This window comes from Hyperoodon ampullatus, assembly GCF_949752795.1.
Source record: "Hyperoodon ampullatus genome assembly, chromosome: 19".
Lineage (NCBI taxonomy): Eukaryota > Metazoa > Chordata > Mammalia > Artiodactyla > Ziphiidae > Hyperoodon > Hyperoodon ampullatus.
In genome coordinates this window covers 6,321,685-6,341,689 of record NC_136932.1, presented here as the reverse complement: position 1 = coordinate 6,341,689, position 20,005 = coordinate 6,321,685, and the positions used below count along the sequence as shown (strand labels likewise).

The 20,005-nt window shown below is 61.0% G+C and overlaps 2 protein-coding genes across 2 annotated transcripts; both read left to right on the top strand.

Annotated features, from left to right (window-relative positions):
* Nucleotides 1–4,252: 4,252 nt before the first annotated feature.
* On the top strand, nt 4,253–11,705 carry LOC307067482 (keratin, type I cytoskeletal 42-like; the record flags this gene model as incomplete). Its single annotated transcript, XM_079724920.1, is given in 10 exon segments — nt 4,253–4,352; nt 4,355–4,731; nt 7,499–7,581; nt 7,705–7,861; nt 9,002–9,163; nt 9,725–9,850; nt 10,056–10,157; nt 10,161–10,276; nt 11,269–11,318; nt 11,442–11,705. Coding segments are annotated over 10 exon segments (1,356 nt in total), but the record flags the coding sequence as incomplete, so codon positions are not given.
* A 2,062-nt stretch (nt 11,706–13,767) lies between these two features.
* LOC307067163 (keratin, type I cytoskeletal 17-like) lies at nt 13,768–19,002 on the top strand. Its single transcript, XM_079724525.1, has 8 exons — nt 13,768–14,295; nt 15,355–15,437; nt 15,832–15,988; nt 16,606–16,767; nt 17,395–17,520; nt 17,622–17,842; nt 17,931–17,956; nt 18,781–19,002. The coding sequence occupies exons 1-8, from the start codon at nt 13,783–13,785 to the stop codon at nt 18,873–18,875; spliced, it is 1,383 nt and encodes a 460-aa protein (XP_079580651.1). The 5' UTR covers nt 13,768–13,782; the 3' UTR covers nt 18,876–19,002.
* The last annotated feature ends 1,003 nt before the right edge of the window (nt 19,003–20,005 follow it).

Genomic DNA, 20,005 nt, shown 5'->3' with positions numbered 1-20,005 from the left:
CTCTCTCGGGGAGCCCGGGCCACACCTGCCCGTGGAGGAAATCACTCAAGAGCATCGAAGAACAGGGACAAGTGAGGGTGAACTAATGGAGAACAACCAGCCTCGCAGGGCACGGAGGGCGAACAGCAGAGTGGGCAGGCGGGGCAGGGCCCAGGGGCCCGGGAGGCTGTGGTTTCGGACTTGGTTCCCCCAGGCCCTCAGTGCCCCATCAGCCTGCAGGGCAAAGGGGAGGGGGTGAGCCCCAGGTCCGAAAGGGGGCCCACCTGACCTGCCGCCCTCTCGTCCTCCCCCATAACTCCCTGAGGCCAAAGAAGGGGGAAGGAGAGGGGGCAGAGGGGAGCAGCTGGTCCTGTCAAGCGGGCGTCTTCCAGCCTGGGAAGAAGCAAGGGCTCCCTCCCTCGCTGGAAGGCCTGGGCTCCCGTTCCCAGACCTCCTCCCCACCCGTTCCTGCTGGTTCTAGGCCCTCCCTTGCCCTCTCCGCCTGTCCTGGGTCCCATGGGGGCCCTGGGACCTCCGGGCCCTTTCTGGGGCGGGGCCCTGGACAGCTGAGGTGGCTCTGTCCAGGGGGGCGGGGTTTCCCCGGGCGGCTGAATCCTGTCTTGGGTCCACCCCAGGCACATGTTTCCTGGAAGCCAGCTACGGGGAGGTGGCTGCGTGTGCTTGTGTGGGGAAGGGAGCCGCTGGGGACCCCTGGAGTTCAGGGGGCACTGCAGGACGTCCCGTCCCTGACTGACTCTCTTAATCGTGCCTCCTGGGAGGCGGGAGCCAGGACCGCTCCACGCCTCCCGCAAAGCCCGCCCCGCCCCGAGGCGGAGGGTGGGGCCTTCTTTGGAGTCGGCCGTAAATCATTAGTGAGTGGATCCGGGCGGGGCGGCCCTGGGGCCTCAGGGCAGAGGCTGAGGAAACAGAATAGAGGAAGAGGATTCCACCTGAGGGCAGGTGTGGCGGGGTGAGGGTGCCTTGGGCAACGGGTGGGGAGGCTTCAGGGCTGAGGTAAAAGGAGGGGCACCCGTGAGCTCCTTGGTGACCTATCCTGGGCAAGGTGCCTGCAGGTGAGAGGGACTACGTGTCTGTGAGGAAAGGAGCTGACAGGCCCTAGTGGCAGGGCCTGGGGGTGGGGTCCAGTCTTTGGGGCCCCTGAAGGGTTTGGGGTCCTCTCCTCACCAGCCAAGCCTAGGTCCCAGCTGGGAGCCCACCCCCAGATCCTGGGCCTCTCACTTTCCTGACCTCACCTGATACGGACCCTTTCCCTTGGGGGGAGTGGGGAGGTAGCCGTGTATTCCCGTCCTGGGCCCCTGTCTCCGCCCCAGTCATGGCCCAGGCTCCCTGCTCCTAACGACTCAGCGAACACGTACAGAACACCTGCTGCATACCTGCCGTGCCCTGGGTTCTGGGTGGAGGTGGGCACTGTCCTAGGAAGGTGACAGTTAATGCTCGGGGGGCCTGTAGGAGCCAAGGTCGACTGGGCCGATGTGGCGAGACCTTTGTCAACATCGATTCGCATCTATCGAACATCAAGTGTATACGGGGGCCCCCAGGCCACCCTACACCTTGCGCCTTCCATCAACCTCGTAGGGTGGGTACGGTCCTGGGGACTCTCCCCCCACACCCTAGTCGTGCTCAAATCTGAGACAGGGTCTGTCCTAGTCAACCCGAGAGCACGCTGGCCGTTCAGCAGCCTCTAGCGAGGAGATCCAGGACCTGTGGGGTTGGGCAAGGCTGGGGACACTGGGGGATGCTGGGAGTTGTCCCAGCCGTCTCCCTGGGGCCTCCTCCTCCTGTCCCCTGCCCGCTGTGCTGGACCCCCGGCAGGCTGTGGGGCTGGATGGCCTCCTCCTTCTCCTCTCCTCCGCCTCGTGGGCCAAGCTGCTGACAGCCGTGAGGGCTGTGGGCCTGGCGGTGCCCCTCTGGATGCCGGGGGTGGAGGACAGGCCCGGGCAGGAGAATTCACAGCCGAGAGGACCTTGGCATAGCCCTCTGACCTGCTCCTGCCAGGCCTTCCTCCCCTGGCAGGGGGAGTGGGCGCTGCTGGGGCCCCGCTTCAGGCCGGGCTCGGCTGCTAGCGCCCGGCTGCCCTGCCGCTCCGGCACCCTGGGCCTCGGTTTCTGCATGGCGTCGTTGGCAGGGTCTGGCCAGGGCTGTCCTGAGCGGTGAGGGAGGAGTGTCCGGGCTCTTCTTAGGCCCGCCAAGGGTGGCCACACTTTCCAGAGGGCCAGGGAGGCCTTCCTGGCTCTGACCCTGTCCTTTCACCTGGGGAGAGGGGTTGAGCCGGGCCTGTCCTTCAGCAGCAGGTGAGGCCTCTCTGGGTCGAGGTGCTGGAGGGGCTTCAGAGGTGGCAGTCTCCAAAGGCCGGAGGCGAAGGGCCTGGGGGGTCACTGGTGTGGAGCCCCCGAGGCCCAGACCTTGACACACAGCCAGACGTCCGGGGGTGGCAAATGGCAGTGATGGGGGGACCTTGGTGATTTTGGAGGGAGAAAGGAAGGTTAGGAAACTCTCCGCCGCTTCAAACTGGGCCTCACGACTAAGGTCTGAGGGCTTTGGCGGTGGGGTGCGGGCTGGGATGCAGGCTCTGAGCGAGGCAGAGGTTGGGTGGTGCCCTGTGGCCGGGCCCCTCCCCAGGCCCCTGGTTCTGCTCCGTATGCACTTCTCTGAACTGAGTGAGGCCTGTCTGGAGGGAGGAGATCAGTCAGCTCCTGGGGGAGGGGGCTTCCTGGGAGAGTGGCTCCAGTGGGAAGGGGGAAGGTCATTCCCCGTGAAGGTGAGTGGGTGGTGCAAGGCTGGCCTCTGACCCATTCAGGTGACCCCAGGTTCTCTTGGTTCTCTTCCCCAAGACTGTCCCGGAATAGGAGGAACAGACACCTGGCGTCTGGCCTCACGGAAGAGCCCTGGTGTTCTGACCTCGCTCCCTAGCCTTGACCTTGAGCCCCCTCCGTGCCCCCAGGAACCCTGAGAACCCCCAGACTTTACAGGCGGGGTGGGAGCAGGATGAAGTCAATCAGGTTGTCCCCTCTGTCACAGTAGCTTGTGGAGTCCCCACTCTCCAAGCAAGGAGACACCCTTGCGTGCAAGGGCACTCACTTTCTTTCCCTGTGTGTGGGCCGAGAGCCCAGGCCACCCATGCGTCTCCCTCCGCCCCTGCTTGGCCCGAAGGCCTCCCCGCCCCTGGAAGCTCCCCATTCAGACAGGCCGAGCAGACTGCAGACGCCGGGGTACTGGCAGCACATAAATCATTAGCACTGAAGTAATTAAGGCTGGTAATCTCCTGTCTGGGTGTGGGCGGGTGCCAGCCACCAGGATGTGGGATTGTGCTTTGTCCTCGCAGAGGCCACACTTCCCCAGGGCGCGTCTCCGTGGAGGGGTACCTGCCGTACAGGTCCTGCTTCTCCTGTGCCCTGCATCTCCTGAGGAAGTGTCTTCCCTCAGGTACTGGGGGCGGGGCGGTGTGAGCAGGAGTGGTCACCCTAACCCTCTGCTTCCTTCTCCCCCTCAGCCCCAGCTTGACTGATGTCAACCATCTCTCCAGATTCCCTCAAAGACCCTGGGAGGCAGGAATTAGCCCCATTTTGCAAATGAGGCAACTGAGGCTCTTGAACTGACTTCCTGAAAGGTTTGGATCCAAAGCTCCCTCAGGTCAGCGGCTGTGACTATTCCCCTCAGATAAAGCAGCCCCCAGGCCAGGGCCTACGTCTCCTCCCACAGACTTGGAATAATCCCAAGAGACCTGGGGGGCTCCCTCAGGTCAGAGGCTGATTCGTCCCCCACCCCCCGCCTGGGGGCCTCCCTCAGGGCCACATTGACGGTAGGGGAGGGTGTCCCCCGCATCTCTCCACCCTCTCCCTGGGACCCAAGAATGCTGAGTGCGGGGCCAGACCAGCCCCAGGCTCTGGGCCTGTGCCTTGTTCCAGGCCCTTTCTGGCTCCCAGGGCTGGGTTCTCCGGACTCCCCCCAAGAACGAGCTCAGCCACCTAATTGTGGCTGAGAATGGAGGATCACCCTACCCCGGGGATGCGGCTCCAATACCACCTTTGTTTCTAAGAGACGATGGGCTGCTAAGAAGCCATTGTGCCCAGGCCAGGCTCGGGATGCCCTTGGTGTGTCCAGCCTGAGCCCCGGGCCCTGGGCGGCCGGTACAGAGGCAAATTACACGGCTGGGGTTTTGGCTCTGACTTCAAGAGCCAGGGGCCCAGCTGCCCTTTAGCCTGGCTATAAAGGGCTACCTGGGGTCTCTGTGCAAACCAGACCCTGCACCTGACTTGTGGACACCGTGGCCGCCCCCACCACCAGCATCCACCGGGTTTCCACTTCTGGCTCCGTCAAGGGCCTGTGTGTGCCCTGTGGTGGGGGTTTCTCTCGATGTCTTCCATCCGTGTTGGGGGTGCCTGCCGGCCCCCCAGCCTCCTGGGAGCCAGCAGCTCTGGCAACATGTCTGTGTCCTCGTCCCGCTTCTCCGTGGGCACGGGGGGCAGCTATGGCAGGGGCTGCTCCTGCAGCCTGGGTGGGGGCTTTGGCTCCAGCTTTGGGGTGGCAGATGCCCTGCTGGGGGACAGCGAGAAGGAGACCATGCAGAACCTCAACAACCTCCTGGCCTCCTACCTGGGCAAGGTGCGTGCTCTGGAGCAGGCTAATGCCGACCTGGAGGTGAAGATCCACGACTGGTACAAGAAGCAGGGCTCCGGGCCCGCCCTTGACTACAGCCATTACGTCAAGACCACCGAGGACCTGCAGGACCAGGTGGGCGCTCTCTGTCCCCTGTCCTTAGCACCTGCTTCTAAATCACACCATCCCAGCTTCGGACCTTTGCCAACACGTCTCCTCCAGCCTCTAGGTCTCCATCCCTCGCCCATTCATCCATTCACTCACTCTCACTTGCTCTGGAGCCCAGCCCTGTACCAGTCACTGGTCCCAGGCCTGGAGGACATCCCATGTTGGGAAACTGTTTGGAGTTCCTCCCTTCTGGGGGAGGGTATTTGGGGTGGGTGATAGAGGAGTGGGCAGGCAAGGCTTCAGAACCTTGATTGAGGGCAGCAGGTGGCATTCCAGGTATAGAGATCAGTGTGGACAAAGACATAGGAACGAGTTTGGTGTGGCTGCTGGGAGATGAGGCTCAATGTCTCCTTCTCACTATCCCATTCCCCTTTGAGTTTGCCCCACCCTCCCGCCTGCCTCACCTCCTCCAGGCAGTCCTCCTGGATGCACGGCACTTGCCTTTTATCCTTGGATCTGGGGGTCCCTTCCGCACTTTGAGGTTCAGTCTACGCTCTGTTCATTGGGCTGATTTCACTGAGTCTGACATGTTCTCACAGCTGCTTTCATTGTTGGTCCTCCTCACTCCTTCCATGATGGTCACTCTGGGGGTCCCTAAGAGCAGAGGCTGTCTCTGCTTGCAGGTGCAGATTGGGGGGGTGGTCCCTGAGGAAAGGAGCTGTGTCTTCCCACTCAGACTGGAAGCTTCCAAGGGGAGATATTTCTCTAACTTAGTCTGATGGAGGAGACAACACACACACACACACACACACACACACACACAGTATGATCTCTGTGAACATGACCTTGGCATTCTGTAAACACGGCACTTGGGTCTTCTGTGCAAACCTTGCCCCTGGAGGGACCTACAGGGCTGCAGCCTCCAGTGGCAGGAGAGAGGTCAAAGAGGTGCAAAAGCCGGGATTGGGGAGAGCCGGGCTGAGGGCTGGCTGGCCCAGGGTCAGCCCACTCAGTTTCCTGCTGGAGAACCAGGCCTGCTGCCCTGCGAGGGGCTTTGCCTGCTCCTGCCCGGGACCCAGGCCTGGAAGGGAACTCCTGCAATTGCCCACTGGAAGCAGAGCTACTGGGAGTGCCGGATCAGATACTGGGCTTGATCTGGGCAGCAGGGAACTCAGGGGAGCCCTGGTGAGTCAGTGTTCCTGAGCTTCAGGGTCAGCCAGCTCCTTACCGCCAGCCCCCAGTGCACTGCGCACCAGGCCTCTGAGTCACTGCCCCTCGGCGGTTTTTTAGCACTGCCCCCTCGCTGGACCCAATCAGCCTCCTAAGCAGGGGGGCCCAGTCTGCAGGTTGCCGATGGGCCTAGTGAGGCCCTGGGGTGGGTTCTGTCAGACTGGCTCTTGGGTTCAGTCTGGAAACGGAGCCTGACTCAGGATGCCTTTTCAGAACTTAGGGCCACGAGCGGGCTCTGAGGCCCAGGATGAGTTTACTGGGGCTGCGCCCTCTTACAGCTTTATACTTCAGCCCTCAGCCTTGAAAAATTCCAGATTCTACTCAGCTCATCTGCCACCTCCACCGCGACCTCCTCTCTGCTTCCTCTGGGCAGTGTGGAGGGGCCTCCCCCCACACCCAGCCCCATGGCCTTTGACTAGAGCCTCTCTTGGGTATTTCTCCCAACAATAACGACAGCAGCAGTAATAATAACCAACCCACTGCTCCTTCCAGAGCCTCTCCCTTCCCTGTTGTCATTTAAACCTCCCAGGTGACCCTGTGGGAAAAGAAAACCTTGCCCTAGGTTTGACGTGGGGCCAGCCATAATATTATTAATTATTTAATTAATCGTTGAATTAAACTAATGTTTCCTGGGGGCTGACTCTCGGCCAGGCACTGTACTCAGGGCTGGGGCTTCCAAACTGAAGGAGACAGACGTGAGACAGGGCCTTGTTCCTCTGGAGCTCAGAGTCCAGTGGAGGAGAGAAAAAAACACACAAAAAAGTCACAGAAAAATATTGCACTTGGGAGAAGTACTGTGTAAGAGAGATGGGCCAAGGGGAGGTATGATGGGGAAGAAAGACCCAGACGGGGAATCGAAGAGGGCTTCCTGGAGGAGGTGGCAACTGAGCTTAGAGGTGAATTTATTTTATTTTATTTTATTTATTTATTTATTATTTATTTATTTTTTGGCTGCATTGGGTCTTCGTTGCTGTGCGCCAGCTTTCTCTAGTTGCGGCGAGCTGGGGCTACTCTGTTGCGGTGCGCGGGCTTCTCATTGTGGTGGCTTCTCTTGTTGCGGAGCACAGGCTCTAGGCGCACGGGCTTCAGTAATTGTGGCACGTGGGCTCAGTAGTTGTGGCTTGCAGGCTCTAGAGCGCAGACTCAGTAGTTGTGGTGCACGGGCTTAGTTGCTCTGCGGCATGTGGGATCTTCCTGGACCAGGGCTCGAACCCGTGTCCCTTGTATTGGCAGGCGGATTCTTAACCACTGAGCCACGAGGGAAGCCCTAGAGGTGAATTTACTTGGGGAAAGATGGAGTGAGGTCCAGGCAGCTTCGGCAGTGACCCTCATGGTGGCAGAGGGGTGCATATGGGTCTCTTTCCTGGCACCATGGTTACCTGTGCCTGGGTATCATGCCCCCACCCCTTGTGAGACCCCCAGCGGGGTGCTCAGAGGAGGAGACCACAGGGACTCTCATCTCCCTCACTCTGGCCCACTCTCCAAAGGGCTGCAGGAGGGGTGTTGCAAGGTCTTCCTGTGGCTGCCCAGGGCGCTTGCCCACCAAGCCCTCTGTGTCCCTCAGATCCTGGCAGCCACCATCGACAGTGCCAACCTGGTGTTGCAGATCGATAATGCCCGCCTGACAGCCGATGATTTCCGCACCAAGTGAGTCTGGGCCTCGGGGACAGCTCAGGGGGCTGGTGGGGGTCTGGCTCTCTGTGTGTACGGGGGCGTCCTAATGGGACTCCATGGCTCAGGCTTCCCCGCCTCCCCCGCTCCCCCGCCAAGGTATGAGACGGAGCTGAACCTGCGCTTGAGCGTGGAGGCCGACATCAACGGCCTGCGCAGGGTGCTGGACGAGCTGACCCTGGCCAGAGCCGACCTGGAGATGCAGATTGAGAACCTCAAGCAGGAGCTGGCCTACCTCCGGAAGAACCACGAGGAGGTGAGGCCAGCTCGGGAATGCAGGAGAAACTTGCCTGAGAACAAGCGAGGCCGGGGCCCCCAAATCTTCCTGGGCCAGGGCCACGCTCTCCATCCAGTTCCCATCTCTGGTGGGTCCCTGGCTCTGACCCTGGGAGACTCTCACTGGGCCCTGGTTGAGGCCTGGAGGGCCCTTTCCCCCCAGAGATACTTCTCTGTCCCTCGAGGCACTGCCTACTGTGTGGTGGCAGTTAACTATCTAATGGGTGAATCAGTCTAAGAACACGCAGGCTAATTATTATAGTTAATTGTAATAGTGATACTCATAACAACCACAGATATCTGCCCAGCCCATTCTGAGTGTTTCACAGCCATTACCTCAGCTGATACCGACAGCCTCACTGGGAGAAAGGAGCAGGTTCTTCTCTTTACCAGTGAAGAAACCGAGGCTCAGAGGGGTTAAGGAATTTGTCCAAGGCTGTACAGGGGTGGGTCTTCCCTCAGGTCTGCCTGAGCCATATCCACACCCAACCCTGACTCCACCACTCTGCCACTTCTCCCACCTCCCAGGAACCCCAAGTCTCAACCCAAGGATAGGGATCCAAGACCTTCAGGGGGACTAATGAACCTTGTGGCTTCCTTCCCATCTGACTTCTGGGCTGGCCTGAGCTGAGGGAGCCTAATGCCCGAGTAGCAGGAGTCCAGAAAATGTCTCTACTTGGCTTTGAGGCTGGTTATAGGGATTGCATCCCCCAGCAGATTCACATTTCCTAGTGAGGTCTGACTCCCCCGATACCGACAGGGGGCTGCTTTCCCCATGCCCGTGCTTTGTGGTTGGTGACGGGGGGTGAGGCAGGTGGTCAGGGCTGGAGTGAGGTTGTCCTGGCTCATCCCCCACCATGACTGGGGGTTGCCATCTCTCCTGGCCCAGCACACACCGGGACTGGGCAAAGTCCACCCTGCGAGTGTGTGTTGGGGGAGATTGTTGATATCCACAGCCCTGCATGTTTGAGATGTGATGACATCCACCTCCACCTTCAGTGTGAGGAGCTGTTGGCCTGTCTGTGTCTGTCTGTCTGTCCTCTGCACCCATTTCCCCCAGACAGAGAAGGCAGCCCTGAGTGAGCTGCCTGAGTGAGCTCCTGCTCAGCTGTCTGCCCAGGAGGTGAATGCCCTGCGAGGCCAGGTGGGTGATGAGATCAACGTGGAGATGGACGCCGCCCCCGCTGTGGACCTGGGCCGCATCCTGAATGAGATGCGTGACCAATATGAGAAGATCACGGAGAAGAACCGCAAGGACGCCGAGGACTGGCTCTTCAGCAAGGTGGGTGGCCTGCGTGAGCAGGTGTGCACACATGTGCGTGCATGCGCTATGTGCTGAACACATGCTGGAAAACTTACAGATCCACCGACTGTGGATTCCCAGCTGGAAGGACCTTTGGAAACCAGGGGACCAACCCCTCACGTTCAGGGGGACATCGTGAGGCTCAGAGAGGCCTTACGCTCACACAACCCTTCACTGTGGCCTGGGGAGCAGATCCAGGTCTCCTGATCCCACTAGGGGTTCTCCCAGCCCGGGCATTCGTAGGTAGGTGTGTGTTTGGATGCAGACTCTCATGCCCCCAGTAAGCATGCACTGAGCAGCTGCAGTGCCCGGACAGTGACAGGCACAAAAAGAGTGAAACCCAGGGCCTGCCCTAGAGCAGTACCTGCAATCCAGTAAGGAAACAAACGACCACAGAGCAAGGTGAATTCTACAAGTTCCAGGGTGTGCAGGTGGGCTTGGGGTCCTGCAGAGGCCGGGGAGTGGCAGGTCTAGGAGGTCAGGCCCCTGCCCAACCTCTGCAAGCCTCCGCAAGCCCCTAGGGCCCATCTTGCCTTCCAGACGGAGGAGCTGAACCGCGAGGTGGCCATGAACACGGAGGCCCTGCCGGGCAGCCGGACGGAGATCACGGAGCCACGCTGCACTGCGCAGCACCTGGAGATGGAGCTGCAGTCCCGGCTCAGCGTGGTAGGGCCTCTGTCCTCTCCCTGTCCTGTACCTGTCACTCCGAGTGGGCCCTGCTTCCTGGACCCCCACTCGGAGAACCAGAGACTGCCTGCCCCACCTGCCACTGCACACTCTGCCCCACTTACTGCCCTGCCCACACACCCACACGCGTGGGGCCCCCTTCTGGGGGCTCGGTCTCCCCAGCCACCTCCACCTTGACCCACAGAAAGCATCGCTGGAGGGCAGCCTGGCAGAGACCGAGGCGTGCTGCGGGGCCCAGCTGGCCCAGCTGCAGGGCCTCATCAGCAGCATCGAGGCCCAGCTGTGCTAGCTCTGCTGTGACGCGGAGCAGCAGAGCCAGGAGTACCAGATCCTGCTGGACGCGAAGACGCGGCTGGAGCGGGAGATCGCCACCTACCGCCACCTGCTGGAGGGCCAGGACGCCCAGTGAGTGGAGGGCGCCCGCACCTGTTCGGTGGGCTGGGTGGCTTCACCCAGGGAGGGCCAGCACCAGCCGAGGCAGGGGGAGGTGTGGAGGTTTGCAGGAGGTGAAGCTGAGAACACTGGCTGGGGTCCCACTTGATGGAGTAGGCAGTGGGGAGCCACGGGGGCTTTTGTGCAGAGAGAAGTACGATCATCAAGACATCTTAGAACATTCACTCTGGCTGCAGAGGGAGAAATGCATCCGAGGGGCGAGGGTGGGGTCAGGGAGACCAGTCAGGAGGCTGGAGCAAGGGCGTCAGGCTAGAGAAGACCTGCCATAAGGCGGGCGAAGGACAGGGAAGGGGAGGTGGTGCACCAAGAGGATGTGTTATAGCTGAAAACAGCAGGCCTGGAGGCCTGATTGCGGGGGCGAGCGTGGCTTGCTGGCGGGACTCAATGAACGTTTGAGTTAGCACATGAAGTGGTTAATAATGATCCTGGCTTTCTGGTTCCAGTGATTGCGTGGTTGGTGATCCCATTGTCTGGGATGGGTGGCGATCTGGTTTGGAGTTGGGTGGGTGGTGGGGCCCTAGTGTAAAGGGGCCAAGGATGTCCTGGAGTCTCCATGCTTAGTCACACATTCCAGCTTCTTGCTCTATGACGATGGCTAAGTCTATCTATAATCTAGCCACAGTCTCTCCTGCTTTAATTATTTGCTGGGCCCTTCAGGAAACGGAGAAACCACTTGCTCAGCTTCCCTTTGTAAATGCCTGGTTGGCCGCAAAGTGCCTCTGGGCCTTCTGTTGGGGTATCCCCTTTCCTTACTCCTGCCCACTGGGCCTGTGCCCTTTGACCCTGTGGTTGCCATTCTTTCTCATGTACTCCCTGCTGTGATTTCTGTCCGATATGCTGGGACCTCTCTCCCCTCGGCCGGGGCCTCCCCAGCTGTTCCTCCTCCCTGGGGGCTGGGCTCCCAACCAACACCACTGGGCTGACAGGTCCCCCTTTCCCTGCAGCCTGGCCACCCAGTACTACTCGTCCCTGGTCTCTCAGCCCACCCGGGAAGGTAAGAGCCTGCCCCGTCCTGCCCAGGATGGGTGGGGAGAGGCTGAGGACCCTTCTGTGTGGGAGGCTTGGGGAGGCCCTCCAGCCTGAGGTTCCCTGTGCCTCCCTCCTCCTCCGCCCGTAGCCGCGGTGACCACCCGCCAGGTGCGTACCATCATGGAGGAAGTCCAGGACGGCAAGCGAGCAGGTCCACTGCTCACCCACTGAGGCCCCGTCTACCTGCGACAGCCCAGCCTCCAGGGTCAAGGGGCAGCCATTGCCTGCAGCTCCCAGCACACTACTGCTGCGCCCCAAGTGCCCGTCTGGGCCGCCGCCCAAGAGCGGTTGCCTTTCTGTATCTGCTTCTCACAGCCCCTCACCAAGGGGACCTTCTGAGTTTGCCCCAGTGACTGCAATTAAAGCTTTGCTTGAAGTTCAGTGCCTCCTGTGGTTTGGTCTGGTCCTTGGCTTGAGCAGTGTGGGCTGAGGGATGGGGGGACAAGGAGAGTTTGCTGAGGGTTTGGGGCTGCTTGTCCCCTGCCAACCTGTTCTGCCCACCCCATCCGGGCCTGGGGCTCAAAGGAGGGAGACGGGAGGCTTGAGGGCTGAGGGATGGGACAGCCCATCAGGTTGGGAAAGTTCCTGAGAATCAGCCCCTGGGTGCCCATTGCCTGTGGCTGGTCCCTGGGAGGGCCCCATAGAATTTCCGGGGAGCCACACCTGTTACAGACAGCTCCCTGTCTCAGCCTGGGGCAGTACAAGGTCAGGATCGGAGGGAGAGGGGCTGGGCAGGGGGCTTTCTGGAGAAGTGGTCCAGGGCGCTGAAGCGTGCGAGGGATGGCAGTGGCACGGCCAGTCCAGGAGACCAGACCGGCTCTGTTGGGTTTGCGGGGGTGTGGGGTGGGGTGGCCCCTCTGCATGTGAGCATGGGCGGGGGGGCGTCCTCCTTGCTTTAGTGGCTTAGCAGCTGCTGGGCTCTTGGGGAATCTCTCTCAGCTGCTGGCAGGGGCTGTCTGGGCCTGTCTGGGAAGTGGAAGCCATTGGCAGTCTGAGACACGAGCACATTCCGCCCACTGGGCCTGCTGAGACCCTGGAACTGAGGGTGGTGGGCAGGGCAGGGTGGGGCTGTGGGGCGGGCACCTGGCCCATCCTGAGGAGCCAGGTCAGGGGACTGGGTGGGGCCCCTGGGGGAGACTGCAGGGGAGGGGAGCGGAGGTGGGGGAGGGGGAGGGGAGGGGGAGGGGGAGGGGGAGGGGGAGGGGAGGGGGAGGGGGAGGGGAGGGGGGAGGGGGAGGGGAGGGGAGAGGGGAGGGGAGGGGGGAGGGGAGAGGGGAGAGGGGAGGGGGAGGGGAGGGGGAGGGGAGGGGAGGGGGAGGGGACTGGCCGGGTCAGGGGTCTCAAGAAGACCCTCTTCTTGGGCAGTGTCCTTTAGTTTTCCAGCTGGCTGGGACGCAAAGGTATATGCCCCCAGCCTGAGGCCTCTTGGGGAATAGGAGGGGTAAGGAGGGTGGAAGGGGCCTGCCTCTCACCCTCCTTCCTGTTGCCTTTACCACGATGCCCCCTCTCAGCCTGCCACTTCCCCAGCCTGCAGCTGAGCTCCCCTTTGCCCACTCCAGCCCAGGACTCCCCACTTGTGAGAGAGAGATGGGGAAAGGTCAGAAAAGGACGCTGCGTCTCCAGGGGGTTCCAGGGATGGGGACAGGGTCAGAAAACTGTACAGAGGGAACCACGGCCCCTGCAGTGCTTCCTTGGTGTCAGGGCTCTACAGAAGGGGGCCAGTGTGTCACAGGCCCCTGGGGAGGCGTATAGGTGCTGTGGCAGTGTGCGACGAAGGATGAAGGATGAAGCCCTGCCAGCCCTGTTCTGAGTTAGGTGGGGCGGTGGGACACTCTCCCTCTACAAGCCCCAGTTTCCTTATCTGTAAATGGGGTGGTAATCTGAGACCTGACCCAGCTACTGTGTGGTGAGCCTGGTGGGTTTGGGTCTAGTTTCCAAGGCAGGATGGGGTACCGGTCCTTGCTGTCTCCCCTGCACCTCACCCAGGGCCAGGATCGTGTGTGGCGTGGTGTGTGGCTGGGGGCAGCTGCCTGGGAGGGCTCAGTGATGGTGACATCCTGCTTATTCCTCTTGTCCGTATTAGGTCATGGGAAAGCGTAGCTGAAGGGCCTGCCTGAATTACAGGTGACAGGCCTGAGACCAGGGACACGCACATACACACAAGCAGACGCCCAGCATGGGGGTTCGGAGAAATGATGCAAAGCCCCGACGGTGGGAGGGAAGGGGACCCACAGCCACCTGGGAGCTGGCGGGCAGCCAGTGGTGATGAAAGCCCAGGGGAATGGGAACGTGAGCCTGTTGTAATCGTTACGCCCATTTGTCGGGGCCTATAAAGGAGGCGGGCGAGCCCCGGCAGCAACACACACCTTGGGCCTCTCTCCTCTCTAGTCCTCTCTCTCCGTGTCTGCCTGCCACCCGTTACGGCCACCATGACCACCACCAACCGCCAGTTCTCCTCCTCCAACTCCATGAGGGGCTCCTCTGGCCTGGGGGGCGGCTTGTCCCTCACCTCCTGCCAGCAGTCTGGCAGCCTGGGCAATGCCCTTGGGGGCGGCAGCTACTCTAGCTGCTACAACTTCGGCTCTGGCGGTGGCTGTGGCAGTGGCGGCTATGGCAGCGGCGGCTATGGCAGCGGCGGCTATGGCAGCGGCGGCTATGGCAGTGGCGGCTATGGCAGCGGCGGCTATGGCAGCGACGGCTATGGCAGCGGTGGCTATGGCAGTGGCTTTGGAGGTGGTGATGGGCTGCTGGGGGGCAGCGAGAAGGCCACCATGCAGAACCTCAACGACCGCCTGGCCTCCTACCTGGAGAAAGTGCACGCCCTGGAGGAGGCCAACGCTGACCTGGAGTTGAAGATCCACAACTGGTACCAGAAGCAGGCCCCAGGGCCAACTTTGGACTACAGCTCCTACTTCAAGACCATCGAGGACCTGAAGAACGAGGTAGGGGCTGTGGTAGGAGGGGACCTGGCGGGGCACAGCTTTTCCTCCCTTACCTCCTGCCCTTGACCGAGGCCTGGAGTCCAGCCTTGGGGCTGCCACAGGGTCTTGGGCAACTAAGGACAGCTTGGATCCGGCTTGGCTTCTGGGAGCCCATCTTGGGGCCACCTTGTGGCCTATGGTCTCTTTTTTTGGGGCAGCGGCCTGGGTTAGGGACAAGCGGGCCTTGTGGAGCTCCTTTGAGCCTCAGTTTCCCATCATGGAGCTTTTTGCCACCTTGTGTGATTGTAGGATAAGATGAATGGATGCACGTGGAGGGCTGGGCCCCTGGGGTCGCCGGATACTCAGGCACCTCTTTCCTTGGAACAAGAGGGAGATTTAGGGCTACGGTGGGGTCAGGGGTCTGAGTGAGCTCCTGCTGGCACCTGCTAGGAAGAGGAGGTGAGAGAGAGGGGGTGGGACCTCAGGAGGCCACTTGTGTGCCTTATTTGGGGATTTTTCTGGTTTCCCCATCTCTCCTGCTGTGCCCTCAAGACTGGGGCTCAGCAAACCTGGGGCGGGGCCGGGACTGCCTGCTGGAGCCCGGGGTCAGGGCTTAGCAGGGGTCATGACTTCTGATTTGGAACTACTCTTTGGTGAGGGTTCCTTTAGTCTTCCTTTTTGGGGGAGCCTCTCAGGGACACTATATCCCCAACTGTAAAATGAGGTTTCCCATATCCGTCCTCTTTCCAGGATCTGGGAACAGCTTCTGCCCCGGGGCACCCTCACGTTCTTTTCTTGCTCTCCTGCATTCCCAGCCTGGCACGCCCAGATGGCTGTCCACTCTGGTTTAAGGCAGAGCCTGGCATGGGGGAGGGGGCAAGGTTTCAGCCATCAGACTCGGGCTGGCCCCGCCTCTCTTACCAGCTGTAATGCAGTAAAGGGGAATGGCTGGGTGGGAAGGGAGCCTTCCTGGAGGAGGCAGCCACATCCTGGCCCCCAGACAGAGAGACCCGTCTCAGAACCCTGGTCTGTGCTGAGCTACCCCCACCCAGTGACCTGATCACTCTCCCATCTTCCCAGATCCTCGTGGCCACCACGGACAATGCCAACATCCTGCTGCAGATCGACAACAGCCGTCTGGCTGCTGATGACTTCCGCACCAAGTGAGCCCTGGCCAGGGGGGCTGGAGAGGAACTGGGGGCACCCCTCCCTACCCCAGGACTCCTCAGTTGCTGGTGGCAAGGTCCAGGAGCTGGGGGTGGGGGAGTCCCTGCTAAGAGTCCTGCACCTCTTAGCCCAGGATGCAGCAAAAGCAGCAGATGCTGAAGGTTGCTGGGCTTAGTCAGGTGATGGAAGAGTGAGAGGGGAGGCGGGAGGCAGAGGAGAGAGGAGCCAGGAAGCCGGGTGGGGGTGGGGCCTTGCCCTGCGTGGTCCCAGGCCCCCAGGGCCGCGATGGGCTTCTACTTCACCCCCTCATCGTTCGGAGGCAGGGTGCTGGCCAGAACCTGCACCTGCCAGTCCAAGCATCTTGACGGAAGTCTCTGGTTCCCTTCGCAGGTTCGAGACGGAGCAGGCCCTGCGCATGACCGTGGAGGCCGACATCAACGGCCTGCGCAGGGTGCTGGACGAGCTGACCCTGGCCAGAGCCGACCTGGAGATGCAGATCGAGAACCTCAAGGAGGAGCTGGCCTACCTCCGGAAGAACCACGAGGAGGTGAGGCAGCCGGGGCAATAGGTCAAAGAGGATGCTGAGCGGGTGGCAGGGCTCTGGGGCCGTTCCAGGTTGAGACTGTGGGAAGAGCACAGGTGTCCAGGCTGGTCGCCTTACAGCGCTGCTCTGTCTGCAGAGCCCTGATCCCCACGCAGGGTAGCCTCCTCCACGTACTACCTTGCTTCCCTGCATCTGGGGAGCCTCCCAGGGGCCCGCAGAGGCCTCTTCTGGCCCTCCTGGCTTCCCTCAGAAGGACAGGAGATAATCGAGGAGGTTGCCCCCTTGTCCCAGCTCAAACCCTCGAATCTGGCCCCTAGGTAGAAGTTTGGAAATTAGATGGGATGTTTTGGGGGCTCAGGCCTAAGAATTAGATTTTATCTTCAGAGAGCCCTCAGTCTCATGGGGGAAACACAGAATCCGTCCTCAGGGAACCCCTAGCCTGATGGTGGAGGCAAAGCCCACATAGAGCAGGTGAATAAAAATCATTCAGAGGGTCAGAGAGTAGAGGGCAAGCAGAACAAAGGAGGTGTCCTTGGGAGGGGTCTGGAGAACTTGCGTGGGAAGGGTTGGGAGTGAGAGATCAGGATGCATGCCCACACCCACCGTCCCCTCCTCCACAGGAGATGAAAGTCCTGCGAGGCCAGGTGGGTGGTGAGATCAACGTGGAGATGGACGCCGCCCCCGGCGTGGACCTGAGCCGCATCCTGAATGAGATGCGCGAACAGTACGAGAAGATGGCGGAGAAGAACCGCAAGGACGCCGAGGACTGGTTCTTCAGCAAGGTACGGGCTGCCGCAGGCCAGAGGCCTCCCCCAGGGGATGGGGTGCAAGGCTTGAGTCCCCACAGTAAGCCCAGCGCCTGGCATCTTGGGTACCTTACCCCCGGTGAGCCACACGGACACTGGGGGTCAGGGTCGCCCGTTGCATCCACAGGTCTGGAGCTTGGCTGAAGCTGGGATCTGGTGGGTGGGTAGGGAGCCCCCCTCAGGAATAAAACCAGAGGGACAAGACCCCAGGAGCTTGCATCTGTCCCTCAAGAAGTCAGGAACTAGCACCAGGGACCTGGCTACTGTCCTGGCTGGTTCTCAAGTTTCCTATTCTTATGCTTTACATTTGCAGGGATTAAAGATAAAACTTAACATCCTTTCAAAGGCTTCTGGGTTTTGGGAAGTGGGAAGCTGGTGAGAAGGCACTGCTCCCACAGTCAGGTTTGGGAGGAGGCCTGAGAGGCCCAGGGGAGGCCAGGAAGGTGGCCATGGTGAGGGGGGATTGGGTGGACTGGGGAGAGCCCAGGTGCCTGTCTGGGCACAGAGTGGGCCCTGGGCTGAGCATATGGAGGCCTTGGGGGTCACCCGACTTGGAGAAGGGAAGCTGGGCTCACGCTGTCCTGTCCTGTGTCCTGTTTGCAGACAGAGGAACTGAACCGCGAGGTGGCCTCCAACAGCGAGATGGTACAGAGCAGCAAGAGCGAGATCTCAGAGCTCCGGCGCACCATGCAGAACCTGGAGATCGAGCTGCAGTCCCAGCTCAGCATGGTAGGGGCGCTGCCAGGCCTCAGGGGTGGGGGGAGGCGCCCAGGTCCCTGGAGGGGGCACTGAGAACCCTTCTGACCCCTGCCTCTCCCGCTCTCCTGCAGAAAGCATCTCTGGAGAGTACCCTGGCCGAGACAGAGAACCGCTACTGCCTGCAGCTGTCCCAGATCCAGGGGCTGATCTGCAACGTGGAGGAGCAGCTGACCCAGCTGCGCTGCCAGATGGAACAGCAGAGCCAGGAGTACAAGATCCTGCTGGACGTGAAGACGCGGCTGGAGCAGGAGATCGCCACCTACCGCCGCCTGCTGGGGGGCGAGGACCTCCAGTGAGAGGGGGCCTGGGACCAGGGCTGGGGGCCTGGGGCAGAGGTGAGGCTGAGACCCACATCTCATCTTCTCTCTCTTTTTTTGCAGGCTGCCTCAGCAAAAGCCCAGAGATCGTAAGCATCTTGGTAGCTGAGGGTGGGGCTGCACGGGGCAGGTGACCCACCTGTACGTTGCTGGGGGAGGGTGTCCAGGAGCTCCAGGAAATGATGGCTGGTCCTCAGCAGGGGTGGGGGAAGGGACCCGGTAGGGCTCAGGGTCCTAATCAAGTGAACGGGACACTATCTGGTCCAATGGGGGAGAGGCAGGGAAATGGCCCTTACCTTGGAGATCCTAGTCTGAGGTGGGAGACATGGTCCCAGCTCTGGAGACTCTCATCTGATGGGGAGGTAGGGACATGGTCTCACCATCTTTGCTCTTGGGACCCTACAGATGAGCAAAAGCAGTCTTGTGTCTGGAGTCTCTTGTCTGATGGCAGAAAGGGACTTGGTCCTTGTCCTCCAGATCCCAGTCTGATGGGGAAGAAAAAAATCCCAGCCCTGGGGCATCTAGTCTAAGGGTGTGGACCAGGGTCTTGTCTTGGAGATCCGCTTCTGAAGGGAACATAATCCATGCCCTTGAGACTGCAGAGAAATGGAGACAGACCCCATTTCGTGTAGCATCCAGTCTGTGCAGTCTTCCTCTTGCAGAAGGACATGCGGGTCGGAACCAAACCATCTATTTGGGAGGCAGGATTCACCCAGGGGCACCGGCAAGGAACAGGGTGGGAGGGAGGGAGTGGCAGGGTCAGGGGGACACCTGTGCGGAGGTGATGTTGAGGGGCCACCAGAGGCGTGGACACCAAGTGGCCATGGGGGAGAAAGCCAGCTCCACTCAGGGGGCTGGGGGCGGAGCCAGGGCCTCCTGGCCCCCGCCCACCCTGAGTGTCTGTCTCCTGCAGCTGTGACCACCCGCCAGGTGCGCACCATTGTGGAAGAAGTCCAGGATGGCAGGGTCATCTCCTCCCGCGAGGAGGTCCACCAGACCAACCACTGAGGACTCTGCTCTCCCCGCCATCCCCTCTGGGGCCCTCCGTTGGCTCCACAGCCCCCGCAGCCCCAGCCCCCGGCTTCAGTCCCTTTCCCATCCCCCCTCCCTGACCAATAAATCTTGTTGACTGAGACATGGAATGCTCCCTGGTCGTGGCCACTGACGTGGCCCTAGCGCAGAAGGGGTGAACCGGTGGGGGGGCTAATGGGGGCAGGGAGAGGAGTCCGTGGACACCCACTGTTGTTGACTTGGAGGTCAGGGGTCATCTTAGAACAGGGTGAAGACTAGGTCTGGGCAGAACTCGAGGGGTGGGGGTTGCTTTTTATCTCCCAAGGGCTGGTGATCCCTAGGAGGGTGGTCCAGGCAGTGCCAGACCCAGGTTGAGGTCAGCATGTCAGGGGGAGGTCTTAGGTGTCCTCTTCTTGGCCTGTAATTGGGTCCATGACCTTGGGCAGTGCCTTCCCCTCACTGAGCCTCATTTTCTCATCCATAAATGGACAAGAAGGTCTCAGGAGTCAGAGACGCAGGGATAAAGCATCCGGTCGGTTGCCCCGCACAGTCCTGTGGGCTGTGTCCTCCTCTAAGAGGGGACAAGGTGGGGAGGGGGCAGGGAGGCAGGCCAGGGCAGAAATCAGGATCCTCCTGAAGCGGCAGATGGAGGACGGAAGGCGGGGAGGCAGGCTGGGTGATTAGGGCCCAGGTTCCTGTGTGAGTCTCAGGAAACCCCTAGAAGGGGTTTGTGGGTCCGGATGCTCCCATGGCCTCAACCCCAAGAATGTGAGCTGAGACCTGTCCTTCCAGAGAAGGCAGGTGTGGGAGAGAGGGTAGGGCCTCTCCCAGGGATATGTCTTCAGATGGTGAGCTCAGGATGGGCGTTCGGGGGAGGTTGTGCCTGGGGAGCAGCACTGCCCTCCCTGGCAGTTTGTCCCCTCTTGGTCCCAGCAGCTTGGAGGTCGGGGAGGTGGGAAGCTACCTCCTGGGGAAGGGGGAGGGGCTGTCCTGCCCCAGCCGCTCCAACACCCCCCAGCCCGGCCCCTGTCACTCCATGGCCAGGCGCTGCAGGACAGGAGCCCCGGAAGTCTTTCTTTGCGTAAATCTGGAAACCACTGGGCCAGGCGGGTCTGATTTCCTGGTTT

What these genes read in the sequence shown, in the direction of transcription:
- LOC307067163 (XM_079724525.1), top strand. Translation starts at nt 13,783, where the DNA reads ATGACCACCACCAACCGCCAGTTCTCCTCCTCCAACTCCATGAGGGGC. An exon ending in GCTGATGACTTCCGCACCAA is followed by an intron (nt 15,438 to 15,831) that starts GTGAGCCCTGGC and finishes TTCCCTTCGCAG; the next exon opens with GTTCGAGACGGAGCAGGCCC. An exon ending in CTGGGGGGCGAGGACCTCCA is followed by an intron (nt 17,843 to 17,930) that starts GTGAGAGGGGGC and finishes CTTTTTTTGCAG; the next exon opens with GCTGCCTCAGCAAAAGCCCA.